Consider the following 19,000-nt stretch of genomic DNA (forward strand, 5'->3'; position numbering starts at 1 on the left):
GAGCTGGCCAGAGGAGCTTTGTATGGAGAGAGGCCATGACAGGCGGGCTGTACTTTCACCTCTGGATCAGATGGTCAGCGAGTTTGTAGCTGGTTAAATAAGCAAGGGGCAGCCCAGGAAAATAAAACTCAAGGAAATAACTGTGGGGGGAAATCTGATGCGCCATTTTCTGTCTGTAGTTATTTTTAATGGACAATTCCTGATCTGTCAAAACAGGGAGGCTGAAACAAGTCCAGGAGGTAAAGAAAACGTTTCCGCACTTTAGGTTACAACACCTCAGTTGATTTTTATAATGTACGATTAACTGATGTGTGGAAAAAGGTTTTTGCGCAGCCCACTAGCTCAAAAGACGTCGTATAAAGTAACCAATAAACTCGTGAGAAAACATAAGTTCAGTCAGACTTTTAATGTCACACTGATGGTTTGCAAACATGTGCCGCTGTCACAGTTTCAGAAATAAAAAGAAAACAACAACTGCAGACTACTTCGGTTTGGTTAGTGTCATTGTTTGCCTTTAAATTTCCATCAGATCTTCTTGGCAGCACTTTGCCTATATGTAACGTAAATGTCAGAGGTTATTGGCGACATTATGTTCCTGCAGAGCGAAACCTTAGCTGTCAGTATTAACTAAACACTAATTATTTACTAAAACATTTGGTACTTAGTAATAACGACTAATCAAATGCAATGACCAGTTTAAGGAACAACATTATACAATGATTTAATAAAAACTATTTCAACATTTTTGCTACCAACTCAAGTCCTTAAATAATGTCCCAGAAAGTGTGGAGTGTCCATAAAGTCCTCCCACTTTTTTTAAGAGAATTAAGCAAATTTTTTTTTGTAAAAGGTTCTTGTCTTAAAACAATGTCTGGAAACTAAATGTGGCACTTCCTGTAACACAGTTTTAAAGTCGCAAGCTGCAAACAGCATGTCTGTCAAAGTCAATGACTGCAGGCTCTACCTGAGCAAACAGCCGACTAGCTAAGCAGCTAATTGCTCCATAAATTGCAGAAGATTAAAAAAAAAGAATAATACTGGAAATTACTATATGTAGCCAAAATCTCACAATTTTAATGAAGCCATACTCATAATTATCTTTTGCAGGACAAACACGGATGTTGGGCTTCAGTCAAACACTAAAGTCAAATGTGGTTGTCACATGTTAATAATGGCTCACAAAAACAAACAGCACGCAGTTTATATGGGCTGATTAGTCACGAACTAGGTAAACCACACCATCTCCAGCTCCTGTGACAGACTGTGGGAACCAGCAAATTGAGCCTACCTTATACACGTCTCCATATGTTCCGCTTCCCACCCTCTGAATGAGCTCAAAGTCATGCTGGGGGTTCCTCCTCTGAATTTCGCCGCTCGGCCGGGGATAGATATCCATGGTGGCTTGAAACCGAGGGATCCTTTACATTTAGTTGGCTTGATTAAACGTGCTGTGGGTGGTTGGGAGGACAGTCTCGACCAATGCTATTCAGACGGCGCCTCTCTGAGCTTCATGTCCTGACGCAGAGACAAAGTTTGGGAAAGTGTTAAGAGGGCTAAATTAAAGTTTTAATCCCACTACGCGTTCTCCTTTAAAGAGAACAAGTGTTATAAAACACGAGTTCTTAGAGTGACATTTCTCTTTGTTAGCGGCGCAGTAGTTCAAGCACATAAGATCAGTTGAGTCATCAATTCTAGCTCAAAGGAGTTTGTTTTATAACAGCCTCGATCTATAAGCATCACTTTGCGATACTTTTACCAGGAAAATTGTGGACATTCCAGCAAATAGCCACAGCCAGCCAAGGGCTTAGCGACGGGGCACATAGGCTAATGCTAGCTAACACACAAGCTTAGCTCTCCGCCTGCTTTTAACTTCAAACTGGGCTTACCTTTTTCAACGCAAACGCACCAAATGCCTCCGTCTTGCATTTTGAATCCCCTCCGAGTCTTTAACTATTGTTGTGGCGTCGAATAAAGGCTTCAGAAAGTAAAAATGTTGCTCCTTTGTTATCGAGGAAACAGTAGTAAACTTCAGTTGGCTGCAGCTCACTCCGTCTCTTTCAGAGCAGAACAGGCGTCACAGTTTACTTCAATCCCCCCAGAAATCTCAGCCCCAAGTTTCCCCGTTGACATGTCATTTCCCTCCGCTGGCAGCTTTAAAGAAGCTCCGACATTATGTGTTGAACTCCATCGTCACACGGGGGTAATAAATGAACTGTTTTAAGAATTTAGTTAGGGAAAACGCTCTCTTCTAAAGCAACAGTGTCCTGCTAATCTGTGCTGCCGATGGTCTGTGTCTTACGGTGCATTCAGGGTACCAATAAAAATTAGACTGGTGATTTTTTTAAACACCGTATATCCTTATCCACATATAAAACTTGCAATTTTCGCTAGTTAATACCTGAATTGCTATAATGCTTATTGCTCATACAAAACACGACAATGATTATATAATTTATATAAAATGCGATCGCCACAATAACATGGACTTCAACTTTAATTAAATAAATTACATCTTTGTTTTAAAGACATACTATTTTTTTGTTTTGTTTAATTTACAGTCAATTCGTTCAGTTTCGTCCATCACCACTTTCATTTTGAACCAATAGAGTGAATAGACAGAGGTTTTTGTAACTACGCACACCAGTTTGTTATGCAAGGGCAAAAGTGTCACAATTAAAATCCATATTAAAAAAATTAGTACGTTGCTAGTCATAATAATTCTTAAAGCTCACATCTAGTTAACATTTATTTATGATTTTGTGTTGCATGCTATTTATTATTGGTCCAGATATAACAGATTATTTTTGATGAAACTGAAATGACTGTGAAATCCACCTCCTGATGATAGAAACTATTTTATATTACTTTAAATTGTTGTTTGCCAGAGCAAGTCTGAAATGTTCTCAAGGAAAGTTCGAAGGACCATGTGCCAGAAACGAAGAAAACCACAAAGGGATTAAATGACGAAATAAGGACCTTTCCCTTTCCCTATCACATAAAAAACTCCGTTATGTCTCTGAAGGCAGCATAGGTTCCAACATTTGGGCAATGTCGCCACCTACCGATAAAACTATAAACTGCATGGGCAGTTTTATAAAAATAATTGTTCACCACTGCAAAGCACATATTCGATTTTTTTTATATATAACTGAGGCATTTTCACATAATGCACACTTTGTGTACAGTTCTATGTATTTTTAATTAGACTCCATTCGCTGCTCAGTGCTGGGACAACAGACAGCAGCGCCCTCTGGCGACGAGATGAGCGTATCACGCGGTGAATAAAAGCACCATCATCCTCCTGCAACAGGAACGTCGTTGTGCTGGAGATAAGGGCATCCTCCCAGCTCTGTACGCTCATGACTACCGACTAGGGTCGCTCATTTACGCTTCGAGCCTGGGGATAACAGGACCGCATCATGGTGAAACACCGTCCCGAGAGAGACAGCTGGGGTGAGTGTACGTACAAAAACATTTGATATTTCACACAAAGGGTGGGAACGATGCAGCGCTCTGGCTGTCATATGCTCGGTTTGTTTTTGTTTCGGGACATTGAGACCAAAGCTGTTCCGTGTATTCTAATGTCTCGGCATCTGCACCTTGTTGGTATGGAAGAAAACACCGTGCTGCGGTTGGCCTCTGCAGGCACAACGAGACACGTTCATTTAAAAAAAATGTATATATAATACCATTACATAGATGAAATGCGGTGATTGGTTGACAGAAAACGCTCTGTTGGGACAGCTGAGGCCTCTGCAGGCCCAAAAATCACAATTTTATTCGCAATGTTTACAGTTTACTGTTCAATTTTTCTGAAGCCACGTGACGCCTTTGAGGTAAAATGGATACAATCTTGCATCAGAAATCCCAAATCTGTATTCCCATCATTACCCTAAGCTGCCATCATCAGGGTTACAGTGGTTACCAGCATCCATCTCTGACATCACTTTAGAGTCCAACCAGCTTGTGAGGGGGCAGTGGGAGAGGCCTGTGTGAGAAACGAGGGGAAAAGATGAAAAGCTGCTGCTGTTTGCTGTCAGAGTTGAGCCGCTCTGACCCACTTAATTCAGCTTCTGACGTCTTCAGCAGTTTTAAGGGCAGTGGCAGGAGCAGCGTGATCAGGTCGTCTGCTGGGGCCTAGGAGGAGGCCCCTGCAGTGGGAAACCAAACAGAGAAGAAGCGGAAGAACGGCTGATCAAATTACTCCCTGTACGATCAAATTGTTCTGTGTCACGTCTAACAACACGACCCAAAACACTGGCCGTTACTTTGTGACATGGAGCTATAGCCAGACTTTAATTTCCAGTCACTTCCTGGAAGGCAAGACCACATTTTCCTGAAGCGCAGGCTGGGTGGTTGTGGTAGATAGCTACAGTGTCTTCCTTTGTAACTTTTCATCATGTAAGAGCCACAAACATTAATGTATCTAATGTTAGTTTACACAATAGACCAAAGGAAAAGGTGGTGCATATTTCGTGATTTTTTGTGTGTGTGTAAAATTCAGAAAAAATGTGGTGTACGCCTTGTATTGAGCTCCCTTTACTCTGTTAGACATAAATAAAATCCAGTTTGCAGAAATTAACTAATTTGTAAACAGAGTACAGGGTTAAAAAAAAAAACAATATCTGAACCTACAATGTAAGTTTAGCTCATTAGTTTGGAATGACCTAGTCAAAGTCCAAATTGTAATCCAATTAATAATCTCAGATATGTTGTTTTTAAGAGATGCTTTCTATCCGAGCTGTTTGAGTTATTTAAGAAGTCTGGATGGTATGTAAATATGTTAGCTTCCTTGCTGCTCGGAAACCTTTTACCCCTCATGATCTCATTGAGCTCCAGCAGATTGGACGGACACAGTGGACTGATTCAGTATAATGAATATTATCGCTTGCAAAACCGGGGGTTTGTCTTTCCTGCCTTCTCACTTAATGGACTGCTAGGTCTGGCCTGTCATCACAGCGGACAGAACCTGCTGCCTCTTCTATCAGTTTCACGGCAACGCGTCTCTGGTCGCCTCGTCGCAGAGACGCGTTGAGCTCACCCTGTCCTCTCCTCGCGCTCCTCTGATTTGTCCTTCAGGGTCCCTGAGTGACAAAAATGTTTATGAGTGGAGCTCCGAGGAGGAGGAGCCGGACGGACGAGCCCGGCCCATCCAGGTGCTGCTGGTCAAAGATGACCACACCTTCGAGCTGGACGAGGCGGCGCTGAGTCGGATCCTGCTGTCCGAGGAGGTCAGGGACCGCGAGGTGGTGGCCATCTCCGTGGCGGGGGCTTTCCGCAAGGGCAAGTCCTTCCTCATGGACTTCATGCTGCGCTACATGTACAACCATGTAAGTGCGACTCCTTGTTGAAGTGGTAAAAATAAATTCTGGCCTATAAAGGTTTACCAAATATCCCAAAGTGTTCTCCGATTGGTCTCCAGCCGCTCCGCTACCTCTACTTCATAGTATATTTCAGAAGTATTCACACCCCTGATAGGGGCAGTATTATGTAAAATTGATGCTATAATGTTATTCCATTATCAAAAACATACCTAGAGTGTTGCTTCGACTCTTTCATGCATGTTTGAGAAATCCCTGAATCTCCCATTCAGCTAAATGGCAACCATTTAGCTGTGCAAAACGCCTGGGGAGACCTAGCTCCGCCTTCGAGACAAAGCTCCTCCTCCTCTATCAGTCCTCACACTCAGCTCCTTCATACTAGCCAGCAGCAATTAGCATACACCTGGAGGAACTCTGGGTAACACTTTATTTGAAGGGGTGTGCATAAGACTGACATGACACTGTCATAAACATGACATAACCTCTGTCATGAACATGAAGAAGTCTTTATGAATGTTTATGACTGTTGTCATGAAGTGTCATTTGGTAAATAATGACACTTTTAATGCAAAGTTGCTCTAAAAGTTGCATTGAAAGTCCATTAAAAGTGCCAACTTTGCATTAAATTATCATAATTTACAAAATCATGCAAAGTTGACACTTTTAATGGATTTTTAATGCAACTTTTAGAGCAACTTTGCATTAAAAGTGTCATTATTTACTGAATGACACTTCATGACAACTGTCATAGACATTCATAAAGACTTCTTTATATTCGTGACAGGTGTTATGTCACGAACATAACACCTGTTATGCTTAACTTCAAATAAAGTGTTACTGAACTCTCCATCTGCTGAGCTCATTATAGGAGTTTCAGAAAGAACATGAGTTTTAAAGAGACATAGGCCCAATTTCAAAGTATTAAATAAAATAAGAAGTCTCTAAGTCATATTTGATGTATAGAGCATTTCTCTGACATCTGAAATTAAAAACATTACTTGATTATGCGATAGAAAAATGCACAATACTGCTCCTTTAAACTTTTTCACATTTTCTCATAGCAAAACCACAAACTTTAAAGTGTTTTATTTGGATTTTATATGATAGACCAACAAAAAGTGGTGGAAAAATACAAAGAGGACTAAAACGGATTCCGGGTTTTCCTTGCTGAAAAGTGTGACCTGCATTTGTAGGCCACATAAATGCAGACCTACATGGTGGAAGCATTGGGCTGTGAGGACACTTTTCCTTAAGCTTTTCTAAATCCTGTTAGATAGCAACATTTCCCAATTTTAATTTATAAAGAAAAATCTGAATGGTTTGTTACATTTTTTATACATTGGTTTATCATATAAAATCCCAATAAAATAGACTGAAATGTATAATGTAGAAAATTCATGTATTTGTTCTCTGCATATTGTTCTTTTTAGGGATGGGTTTAGGGTATACTCCATACTCACAGCCTCACCAGATGTGTGGGTACAATCTGTTCTTTCCCAGTGCTCATTCCCACTCTAGTTTATCATTTTAGCTGCACATAAAGTTTGTTTTGTTGGAATCTTTCCTAACTGAAACAGAATGCCACTTGTCAGCAGATCAAGCGTTGTCTGACTAATAAATTGCCACATTCTGCCGCTCAGTCGTCTGAAAACTGGCTCGGAGATGCGAGCGAGCCTCTGACCGGCTTCTCCTGGAGGGGGGGTTCAGAGAGGGAAACCACCGGGATCCAAATCTGGAGCGAGGTCTTCCTGGTGGACAAACCAGACGGAAGGAAGGTCAGAATAAATTCCTCCACAAAACAACAAGGGACAAACAGGGACAGGCAAAGTAATATTTGTCCAAACCTTCAAATAAATTCATTTTTTATTGCAGCAGCATAATGGCACACAGGAGGAAAAAAGAAAAGGCTTTTTAATGCGAGTGGATGAATTTGGTGGGGAACTGAATCGGACACTGAAGACACCTCTAATTAGTAAATCGTGACTTTCCCTGGGGAATTATTATGACGTGACACATAGGCCTGTTTCTCGGCTGGACAGGGACCCATATTTTTCTCGCTAATGAGTAGGATGATAAGGGAGGTAAAGGAAAAGAAAAGTGCTGCAGTACAGAATGGTTCACCAAGTCTCCATAACAACCATTGCTGTAGGTTGTTTGGGATTGATGCGTTTCTGTCCTGCCTTCATATGTGGAGTTTACTAAACTCTGCTGGCCGTTTAAGTCAAACTTTGTCAAATGAGACGAAGGTTGAGCAACAACCTCTGAAGGTGGGTCAAGTACGACATGAAGGATGACTGGGGAAAAGCACCACACACCTACGGTTAGGTGCGGTGGGGGATCTGTGATGCTGTGGGCCTGTAATTGTAATTGTAATTCAGTACATTTATATCTCTGATGAAACAGAAAGAACAATTCTAAGTCAATTCAGGTCTGTTTTTCTGTATCATAGACTAGAAAAGACCAGTAAAATGAAAAAGAGGCATCTTTAGGTCTTATTCTTATGATAAAAAACAAAGTCAGCAGAACATATAGTTGAAAAAGTATTAGATCACCTCTCGAAATGACTGAACTCGAGTGTTTTAACCACTTCGACACCCACAGGTGCATGAAAGACACCAACAAGACATTCAGACTGCTTCTGCAAATATTTGAGAAAGAATAGGTCGCTCTGAAGAGCATTAGGAACTCAGACATGGAGGAAACAATAATGTTGGAAACCGCATGCAGACCAGTGTGTAGAAGTTACCAACTATGTGCAGAGTGGATAACTATAAGCTTCACGTGGGTTTCAGATTAGTCCAGGAACATTGCTTCATTAACGGGTTGCCATGGCTCTACATCTCCAAGAGCAATTCAAAGATGCAAAGTGGCGGATGGAGTGCTGTAAAGAACTCCAACACCGGACTCTAGTGTAGTAGGGATTTGTGTTTTGCAGTCATGATTCCTTCTTCCCTGTTGGGCTAGCTAATAGATTAGACAGCGTTTGGTAGTTGCCATGAGACTGCTGGTATTTTCGTATGTTTGGGGAAAAGGTTCCATGTTTAGACGGTACTGACGAGACTCCTTGAATCAGCTGTAGTAGTCATGCCAGGCATTTAGATGGCGCTGTGATTTTAGCATTTCATCAAACCCGCATGCGTTTTTGACCCTTATCTTCCACCGCACTAGATCTCACCTCACTGAAAACCGTAACCAGTCTTCGCCGAATGAAGGGTAAATGTCACACATTCTTATCGGAAACTGTGTTAAACAGAACAGGCTAATTAGCACAGGACAGTACAATACGCACCGTTGTTTTTGTTGTTATCTGCCTGCTCATGCGCAGAATGAGCTCTTCAGTCGTGCGTTCTGCGTATCTGAGATTCAACACATCCCGGGGAGAGTTTTACAGAAAAGTTTCACTCTGAGACCTCGTTTCAAAACGTGTTGGTGTGAGAGACTCCGGTCACAGGTGTCGTGTAAATGATCGCAACAAAAATATTGCAGTTTAACTGAAGAGCATCTCCATGTAAGTGTCAAAGGAGACGTAATTCCCGTCAAACCAACCATGGGAAGACATTCTGGAGAATTGTATGGTCTTCATGCTGAAGGAACAGTTTGGAGGTGGCCCATTTAGTACCAACATGGCTGCCAAACAAAGCACAAAAACAAATGAGTGAGTTTGCTTTGGACAATCTTTATTGGTATGACCTCAACTTGATACAATCCCTTGAGGATCAGTCAGAACAGAAACTGAGAACCAGGCTGTAGTGTCCAACATCAATGTCTGACCTCACCAATGCTTTCCTAGAAAAATGGTCAGATGTTCCCCTAAGCAGACCTCTAAACCTTCCCAGAAGAGTTTGGATAGGATAGTTTTTTTTCCTCCCCGTGGAATAAATTGGATTTTCTAAAAATGTCCATTGAAATTTTAGAACTGCAAGAATTTATTTGAAGGTTTTGTTTTTATTTCCACATCTGTGACCGTAGAAAAAATCAGACACACAAACGGGTCAGTTTCTTTTCGTGTCTGATGACACAGGTCGCCGTGCTGCTGATGGACACGCAGGGCACGTTTGACAGCCAATCCACGCTGAGGGACTCGGCCACTGTGTTCGCCCTGAGCACCATGATCAGCTCCATGCAGGTACCACAGTTTAGTGCCGTCTGAGAGCACCGGGCGGTGAGGTCTGCAGGTCCAAAGGAAGCAGCTGAACAGCTGTACCCTGAATTAAAAAAAAGAAAAACCACTTCCTGTTTTTCCTCTCTTGCTCTGACACAACAGCATTTTAAATGTTCCCAGCATATCGAAACAGTAAGGAAACTGTCTCTTTTAGGTTTACAATATATCACAGAATGTACAAGAGGATGACCTCCAGCACTTGCAGGTAAAAAAAACAAAAACATTATAAGGCAAGTTTTGGAATACATTATCATTTGAAAATGAGCATTTCTATTGAAATTGAAATTGAATATGAGCATGGTTTATCATCAAGCAAACTCAGACTTTATTGGTAACTTAAAGTGTGGAGCTGAAATTAAATATTTCAAATCATCACTGATGATGTGTTTATTATTTCAGCTTTTCACTGAGTATGGAAGACTAGCGATGGAGGAGACCTTCCTTAAACCTTTCCAGGTATTAAACGTGCTTCCAATGAAGTGATGCTTTAAAACAAATTTACACTAAATTAAACACGGTTTATTTTACATGTTAAAATAAAGTTGAAAGAGAAGAATTATTTTAAATTTGACCTTATTGTGCAGAGCTAAATACAGGTTTATTTTCTTTTCCAGTCCCTGATTTTCCTGGTTCGGGACTGGAGTTTTCCATACGAGTTTCCTTACGGACAGGAGGGGGGCATGAAGTTCCTGGAGAAGAGACTGAAGGCCAGTTGTTTCTGATTCCACAGTCCTAGTCACAAACTTACATTGGATGTCAATGAGATGAGCTTGTTGCTAATAAGGCTGGGCTAATTAAATCAGACGTAGAACCAGAACCGTGTGCTTCTGCTGCAGATCTCAGAGAACCAGCACGAGGAGCTTCAGAACGTGCGTAAACACATCCACTCCTGCTTCACCAACATCAACTGCTTCCTGATGCCTCACCCCGGCCTCAAGGTGGCCACCAACCCTCACTTTGACGGAAGAATTAAAGGTACATCGTCATATTTTTTTTTTTAGAGGGACATTGCAACCAGACAAATCAGCTGGTGGATTTCTTTAATTTTTTGGAAATGGCAGATCGGTCGATATTTGCAATCGTCACCTCACTGTTGATGACTCAGCATCTTTGTTGTTGTATTTATCGACATTTCAGACAAAAAAGAAAAAATATTGGTCTCAGCAGTTCAGGTTTTTTAAAAATCGTGATCGGGCAGGAAATTTCAATTGTTGCATCTCAACTTGGAAGATGTCTGCATGTCACGTTTTGCCACTTGGAGACGAGCTGTAACTACGGAAAAGGATTAGGATTGCTAATTGTAGACTTTAATGTCAGGATTTTGCTTTTTTTTTTCTCAAAACTTTGATTTTAATCTCTAACTTTAGGTTATAAAATAGATATAAAAATTGTCTGTAGCACCTTATATGTCATAATAAATTCTCTTCTTGGAGGAGTCGTCAACGAGCCATTTGAGTGTTTTTGGTGGGAAAGGTTCCCCACTGTTCCTCGTTTTCATTTTTCTTCTGTAATGACGCAGCGACTTGTACTTTAACACAGTTAAAACATTCCTTCCTACACACAGACTCTCAGATAATAAGACTTAAAACAACTTCACCTGTCATGATATTAAATTTTGCTGTATGTCAGAGAAATTATTGCGCTAAACGCCAACACTGTTTTTCTTTTGTTTTTTTAGACCATTTTCAAGTAACATATCGGTAATGGGATAATTATCGACTCATGAACTTTAATTTTGCACAGAACACTTCGCACTGCAATTGTGCAACCTTTTTAAATACCCAAAATAAAACACTGAGAGCAAAAAATAAATGAATGATCTCTTACCAGATTATATCACAAACTGTTTGTTCGTCTCTAGAGATTGATGGTGAGTTCATCAACAACCTGAAGGTCCTGGTGCCCTGGATCCTCAGCCCCCGCAACATCGACGTGAAGGAGATCAACGGCAGCAACATCACCTGCAGAGGCCTGCTGGAGTACTTCAAGGTCAGAATCAGTCAAGTGGATACGAGAGCTTTGTATTTTACGTACGGAAAGTTTCCTCACCTCCTGTCTTTATTCCTCATGCTTCAGGCATACATTAAGATTTACCAGGGTGAAGAGTTGCCTCATCCAAAGTCGATGCTGCAGGTACTTTTCTATGTGCTTGTTTTGTCTAACTGTGGGGTCTGCAGCCTGTGTAAGTGAGAGAGCCATTTTGACGACAGTCCAACTAAATAAAACTTTTTTAGAGCCACAAATGTAGCATCATCTTTAGAAAAAAGGCTGGTTGTAATGTTTTGACAAACGTGAGCGAAAGAAAATCTTTAAAGAACCTTTTTTTTTCTTTTTGTTTTTTTACATTTTAAAATAAAACATTTTTGCAGTTGTTTTGCTATGGGGTGTTGATAAACGTTATGAAAACACTGTAAAAAATTCTTTATTTGATTTTCTCTAAACCACATATTTCAAACTCAAGGCCAGCGGGCCAAATTTGGTCCACCATATCGAGTTTTTGCGGCCCTCTATATGTTGGAGGTCCGTTTAAATAGACCATCAAGGTAACACTTGTGTGCTTGAATATTATTTTAGTGAATCAAATAATTTTTTTATTTGTATAGTGTCAAATTACATCAGTATGAAAAGGTTTTTAATGTTGTTGATTTTTAAATCCAAATATAATATTTTAATAGGTAGGATTATCTAAACATTCTGCCACAACCGGCCCTTTAAGGACTTTAACTCGATGTAATAAAAGTCATCTGCTCTAATGTATAATTGTACATACTTAATGTCTGAATGCTATGAACTTTTGAAATCAAAGTCAGAATTTTGAAGTTCTGATTCTGAAATGTACAAAATTTTCAGCATAGTTAAAATTTTTCAAAGTAAAGTTAAAACAACATATTACCAGTTGTTTTATAGTCACTATGTTGTGGAAAATTGGGACAATTATTACAATCGAAAAATGTATTTGTTTTATGTCTACAGTATATTTATGAAAAAACAAATCAGTGTTGTTGTTTTTTTGCCAAAGTTACTCAGGAAGATCCAAAGAACTGCAGGTTGGAGATCCCTGGTCTAATTACACATGTTCTCTATATTTTCCGTGTTTAACCGTTGTTGTTTTTTTCTCTGGATTTATTGCATTGCGCCTCATCTTGTGTTTCACTGTATAATCTGTGTTTTCATTCAGGCTACAGCAGAGGCCAACAACTTAGCAGCAGTCGCAGCGGCGAAGGATCTGTACAACAAAAAAATGGAGGAGGTCGGTGGAAACGAGCAGCCTGGGTAAACGTGAGCGCCAAATTCCCAACTTCCTTTCCCGTTAATCCACATGCCTCTCTGCCCCCCTCCCCCAACAGGTCTGTGGGGGCGACCGGCCCTTCCTGGCCCCCAGTGAGCTGCAGAACCGACACGGGGCCATCAGGGAGGAGGCCCTGCAGCTCTTCCGCGGCGTCAAGAAGATGGGCGGCGAGGAGTTCAGCCGCCGCTACCTGCAGCAGCTGGAGGGCGAGATCGACGAGGTGTTCGTCCAGTACATCAAGCACAACGACTCCAAGAACATTTTCCACGCCGCGCGCACGCCGGCCACGCTCTTCGTGGTCATCTTCGTCATGTACGTGGCGGCGGGCATCACGGGCTTTGTGGGCGTGGACATCATCGCCAGCCTGTGCAACATGATCCTGGGCCTGGCGCTGATCACGCTCTGCACCTGGGCCTACATCCGCTACTCCGGGGAGTACAGGGAACTGGGCGCCGTCATCGACCAGGTGGCCGGGGCGCTGTGGGACCAGGTGGGTGAAACTCACTGAATCCAAACTTCTGAGCGGGACTGGATCTACCAGGGTGTGGGAACCCGTGTTGGTCGTCCTTCCACTGAAGAAAGATTCCTTTCTAATGCAATTACAGTGAATTAATAGGTAGTTCTATACGTATTTGGGTAAGAACTGATTATAGCAGCTAATGGTGGTGGGTTTATTATGTACTTGAGTATTGCTAATGTTCATAGTGGACTCTTATATAAAGTGCAAAGTCAGCAAAACATGCATTTATTTAAAAAAAAAAAAAAAAATCTGTGTCCCACATCCCCTAAAAAAATGGAGCCCTGGGTTACTGCCCCTTTCTAAAGTCTGGTCATCGTCTAAACTACATTTCTACTAAGCAATTTGCAATAAAAATGTATCGATTTCTCCAAATAGATCCAATTTGTGATTGAAGATTTTAAAAAAGAACAACAACAAAGATTCATATTTTAAGCTGCATTTGACTGAGATATTTGTTGTGTTTTGCCAAGGAATGAAATTATAGGTTCTGTAGTTTATTCATTTGTGGTCAGAAAAAAACAAAAAAACAAAAACACAAATTATCAGCAAACACACAATTTATATCCACTAGGTGGCAGTAAATCCTACATTGGGTTCGGTGCATACAGTTTCTGTGAAAATGGTTAAAAGGAAGGATGGAGATAAATAACTCAAGGGAGGGAAGGGATAGAACAAAACACGGAAAGTGAGAAAGGAACAGCAGAAAGGAAAGACAGGAAGAACACAAAAAGGAAAAGAAGGAAAGAAAGAAAGGGAGGAATATTTAGACAATAAGAAAGGAAATAAAGTCTGGAAATACTGACAATTTTCCTTTTTTCCATTTTACGACCAGATTAAGTTCCTCTTCGTTGTTGCTTAATCTGTGTTTTAGTTGTGCATCTTATCCACTTACTTTACGTGTGCTTATCTCTCTTAATGCTTCTGCAGGGGAGCACGAATGAGGTGAGTTTTTCCGAAGAGCCAGGAGAGCTAAAGCATCTGCTTACCCAACGACGACTCGCGTTTGTGTCTGCTTTTATTTTTCTAAATTAGTGTAGGTAATCATGTCCTTTCTTGTTGCTCCATAAACATGTCTTGCCTTGTGCGCCCCCCATGCCACAGCTGAGGCTGGCTTTCACACTGTCTGCTGGTAGCAAGAGTGTGAAAGCCACAAGGTGGCATCTCTGCTCTTTGGCTTGGTGGATGCAGGTTTTCTCACTCCTATGAAGAAACTGGGGAAATAAAAAGGAAAATGACAAGTAGTTACCGTTATTTTATCTGTAAAAATGTAACTTTTACTCAGATGCCACTTATTAAAATCAATGGGCGCAATTTTTTCATTCTGACAATGAAAAGGGTGGTTGCAGCATTATGCTGTGGGCATTTCCTGGAAGGAAACATGCTAAAGGCTGCAAAAAAAAAAATTTGAACCTGAGGTGGAGGTTCGTCTTCCTGCAGATAAATGACCGAAAACATCCAGCTGAGGGTTAATATCAAAGCATATTCATGTGTTAGAATGGTCCAGTCAAAGGCCAGACCTAAATCTAATTGGGTATCTAATTGATCTGACTGATTTTGCAAAATGTCATGTTGTGATGACCAATCATGCAAAAAATAATAAAAAGAAAACATATCAGATTGTAAAATCAAAATGTTAAAAGGTTAACGGGGTGAGAATGCTTGAATACTCTTGAAACCTGCTATAACTGGACAATAAATTATCCCAGAAATGATTTTGATAAACATTAATATTATCATTTTGAGGCCATCTTCAACTGGTGCATTGATAAAGGCAAAATAATAAAAGTAAACCCTAAAGAAAGCTCAATAAATTATAATTTCCAAATAACATTTAACACTGGAACTGGAGGACATTTTAAATATCTGAAATAATTACAGAAAACAACTGAAAGAGTAACTACAATTGATTATGAAGGCTCAACAAAACAAAATTTTACTTCAAAACATATTATTTTGACACAGACAGGAAAAACAGGCAAACTGCCAGCTAAGACTTTAGTAAAATAAAAAAGTGCAAACTAATTACACTTTCAAATGTTCGCCACTTTTCAAAATGGCGACTCTTCAGTAATGCTAAAAGCCAGCATCTGTACAAAGATTAAGCTGACTACACACACAAAGCATGCTCATTTTTTATTTATTGTCCATGTCAGGCTTACTTAGTATGCATGAAGCATGTAATTAGACGTTTATCTTTGTATTTTAGGGAAATATCTGTCCGTCTGTCTAGCTAATGAAGACAGGAGAAGCATCGCTGCTTGTTCTATCGCTAGCTTAAATGCGGAAGTAAATAAATTATTTGCGTTCACGTCACCAGCTCTCCTGTTAAGCAAAGCAAATCCCGTGATGTCGGTCATTTCTGAATAAAACAACTAACTGTTCATTTACCGTCCCCAGGCTCTGCACAAGCTGTACAATGTAGCGGCCAATCACCGGCACCTGTACCACCACGCTTTCCCCGGAGCGCACGCGGACGACGCCGCCGAGGAGCGGGACAAGAAGAAGGACTGATGACGACGCAGCAGGGACTCTTTTTTTGTTTTGTTTTGTTTGGGATGGACATCCTCCTCACCCGTCGGGCACTTCTTTACTCTGGCGTCGGCTGCTGCTGCGGCCAACAAATCCAGTCACTACTTTAATCCTTATATTGAACTTTACAACGTTCATGCATCAGAAATGTCGGAGCGCCGCCGCGGTGATGGGCGTCAGTCGTCGCGTGGGCGCCAGTCTTTCACCGTCGTCTTTCACCTTTTTTGTCTCTGGGCACTCAGCTGGAGGAGACCTCCGAGTCTGCTGTTTATTTCATATCACACAAGATTTCTCAGTCGTTTAATGCCGGGGCAATTCTTCTTCTTCTCCCCCCCCCAAAAAAGTGTTGCTGACTTTATTGAAATAGCCACTTGTGACAAACGTTCCGTTCTTTAGGGTTTCGTGCTGTTTATATCTAAGATCCGCAAAAGGCCAAATTATGTACAGTGTGTTGAATAATGAAGCAGCATTATCTGCATGTTGATGTTTCTCATCTTTAAGCTCAGAATTCAGGTATACTTTTTAAAAGAATATATCTATATGTTTTAACGGTTGTGACAAAGTGGTATTGTGCCATAAAATGTAAATGTTTTGTCTTATTTTTATTTTTTACATCTGTGTCAGCCTGGGTAAATCCAGACACACAAAGGTACGGTCTTAACGGTCTTAGTTGGAGGCAATGCAGTGCCTTGCAGATTTTGGTCATGTTGGAACCACAAACCTTCAATGTATTTTATTGGGACTTTCTATCATTTTCTGCTATTCAGCTGCATTTTCCCCTCTTTTCTTGGCAGCGCCATCAGCTAGGATGAAGAGCATTTGTGAAGATCAATTTTTTAATTTGCCACACCGATTCTCAAAGTCATTGCCCAGTGGCAATGGCTTTGACTAGGTCCCTCTAGTCCTCATATGCACTATTGTGTTGAATAGCTGACCTGCTAAAAGGTGAAATTCAGTTTCCAGTCTTATAGCTTCTGTTATGAATTTTCTTTAGGGATTAATAACATTGTTTTTTTGTTGTTTTTTTCATTTTATTGAGTTGAATCAATTCTAAGCAGCCTCCTATAACCTGCTGGAGAAAAGCATCCCCACAGCATGATGCTGCCACTACCGTGCACATGAACTTTTGCATAATTTAACACTCCCAGCACAATATTTCCTGTTGAGTGAAATATTTTTACTTTTAGTGCACTACTTGCCATATTTATTAATTTTTTTAGTTGGTTATGTTTCATTTGCATGAGATGCAACCTTTTCCTCAATTACAATTGGAATTCTGACACTTTTTGGTATTTTATCATAAAAAACATTGAAGAACGTGGTTATAAACGTGACAAAAAGTGGAAAGGTTTCAAGGTGAAAGCTTTTCCAAGGCACTGTATGTTTTGAAAATGCTCCAGGAGAAGTTGAGGCGTTTCAATGCAGCAACAGTTTCAAGTTCCCAGAACACGACGACTGGCATCATCATCATCATCATCTCATCTTTTTATTCCGCTTGCAGCTTCGCATTTGTGCAGCATCTCTTCTTTATCCCAGTGCATGTGTGTTTGGCTTTTGAGGTCGAGAGGTTGTGTACGTGTGTGTGTGTGTGTGTGTGTTTAGCGTCTATCATGACAAACAGGAGGCCGACGGACCCATTGTTCTGTCTCTCGCTGAATGTTCCAGCAAATCCCAGGAATGTAGCCGTTCTGCGCCCGCAGAGGAATCAAAGCTGGATGTTGCCGGGCGTGGCCACAGGCCCGGCTTTGGGAAAAGGCTCCTCATTCCAGATCTCATCTGTCATCTTTAACACGCGTAACTTGAACCCTCTGAGCGAAAAAACTCAGTCGCGTGGTGACAAGAGGAGCCTCGAGCTCACATTCGTCGTAAACACAAAGCTTTTTGATGGTGACAGACTTTTTTTTTTTCTTTTTTTTGGTGTGTGGATGCTTTGAGTTCACTGCTTGGTTTCTACAGTCTTCCACAGGGTGTAATCAGCATCAAGGAGGCTTTCAATCGGATCGTTTTGCTTCTTAAAATCCCGTACGTTGAGTGTTTTAGGTGTTCCTTTTCATGAGTCAGAGAAGTCTTTTTGTTTTGAATGAGATAGAAAACACTTTTAACGTTTTCTTTTCCCCACATCATCCCTCTCCTACGCTTAAAGGCAAGTGTTAAACAAGTCGACATCTTTCAAACTAGCTGTTTGGCTTCAGCACACTGCAATTTGTCACCAAGAGATAAATAAAGTTGGACCAAATTAACGAAAACGAACCTTTCACATGTGATTTTTTTTTTATAGAATAATTTGGAGAGAATCTAGTTTTCAAATGCAGCATCCTGATTTAACTCCTGATTGAGAAATTTATATACCTGCCATTTATTTAGGGGTTTTTTCTTTTAGTGATTTGTCTGAACAGATTGATTTTTCTTTCAAAGTAGGGTAGATTACTTTAAATTTATAGTGGATTTTCTCTAATCCAAACAGACAAAAGTTACACAAACATCAAGGAGCAGCAACAACTCCAGTGCAAACACATTTTTGCCCTCAATGCCAACAAATTCATTTCTAGAGTTGTAAAACCCTTCAAAAAATGACCACACAAACAAAAAAGTGATACTTTAAAATATAATTTAAAACAGGAGTGCTTTGAAATTAAATTTAACTGGAGTTGGATTTATATTTTAGGATATTTTGGGGAGAATTCATGTTTTACAATAACCAGAACCACCACTTTCACAAACCAGCTGCCAGTTAAAGTGCTGAACTGATGCCAAGACTGTTTTTATCACCGATAGCTGATTTTATTAAACTATTTTATGTTTATGTTCAGTTAAATTCAAAATCCAAGTCCAAGGTAGAACACACACACAAAAAGACACCCTTTAAAGACACTTCTGCACACTGGACTAGTCACATGAGGGGGTTGGGTGAACCAAAACTGATTTTGGAAAAGATAAAACAGCCCAACATTAAGTTTCTGACTTAAACACAATTGAAAATCTGTGGACTCCATCAGAAAACCAACTAAAAAGAGTGGCCAAATATCCCACCAGCAGCTTGTTGGAGCTGAGGAATTTTAAACTCAACAGAAGTGCATGAAGGTACACGAGCCTGAATGCAACGTGAGAAAATCCACAGCAGATTTAAACTCTGGGATCAAATTCTTGCTCTTAAGCTGTACAACCTTGATCCATTTTAA

General features: G+C 40.5%; 2 protein-coding genes across 3 annotated transcripts in view; one reads left to right on the forward strand and one right to left on the reverse strand.

Annotated features, from left to right (window-relative positions):
• Positions 1-2,311, reverse strand: part of map4k5 (mitogen-activated protein kinase kinase kinase kinase 5) — a 36,201-nt gene extending 33,890 nt beyond the window's left edge. The window contains exons 1-2 of one of the 2 annotated variants that reach the window (XM_088002344.1): positions 1,887-2,311; positions 1,289-1,515 (exon numbers count right to left, since the gene is read on the reverse strand). In XM_088002344.1, coding sequence (XP_087858470.1) covers positions 1,289-1,396 — 108 coding nt within the window. In that variant the 5' untranslated portion in view covers positions 1,397-1,515; positions 1,887-2,311. The remainder of the gene's footprint in view (positions 1-1,288; positions 1,516-1,886) is intronic. The other variant, XM_014994192.2, reaches the window with a different exon arrangement.
• A 960-nt stretch (positions 2,312-3,271) lies between these two features.
• Positions 3,272-18,067, forward strand: atl1 (atlastin GTPase 1). The gene is made up of 13 exons (XM_088002505.1): positions 3,272-3,453; positions 5,080-5,330; positions 6,962-7,096; positions 9,343-9,447; positions 9,638-9,688; positions 9,883-9,939; positions 10,098-10,190; positions 10,320-10,458; positions 11,345-11,472; positions 11,560-11,616; positions 12,662-12,733; positions 12,831-13,262; positions 15,690-18,067. The coding sequence occupies exons 1-13, from the start codon at positions 3,420-3,422 to the stop codon at positions 15,801-15,803; spliced, it is 1,668 nt and encodes a 555-aa protein (XP_087858631.1). The 5' UTR covers positions 3,272-3,419; the 3' UTR covers positions 15,804-18,067.
• The last annotated feature ends 933 nt before the right edge of the window (positions 18,068-19,000 follow it).

The sequence above is a fragment of the Poecilia mexicana genome, unplaced genomic scaffold, assembly GCF_051168715.1.
Source record: "Poecilia mexicana isolate PSO_F unplaced genomic scaffold, ASM5116871v1 scaffold_22, whole genome shotgun sequence".
NCBI classification, from domain to species: domain Eukaryota; kingdom Metazoa; phylum Chordata; class Actinopteri; order Cyprinodontiformes; family Poeciliidae; genus Poecilia; species Poecilia mexicana.

Excerpts from the sequence above, each read along its gene's own strand:
- atl1 (XM_088002505.1), top strand. The coding sequence starts at position 3,420 with ATGGTGAAACACCGTCCCGAGAGAGACAGCTGGG. Across the intron at positions 7,097-9,342 it reads ACAAACCAGACGGAAGGAAG|GTCGCCGTGCTGCTGATGGA; the intron begins GTCAGAATAAAT and ends CTGATGACACAG. Across the intron at positions 10,459-11,344 it reads CTTTGACGGAAGAATTAAAG|AGATTGATGGTGAGTTCATC; the intron begins GTACATCGTCAT and ends GTTCGTCTCTAG.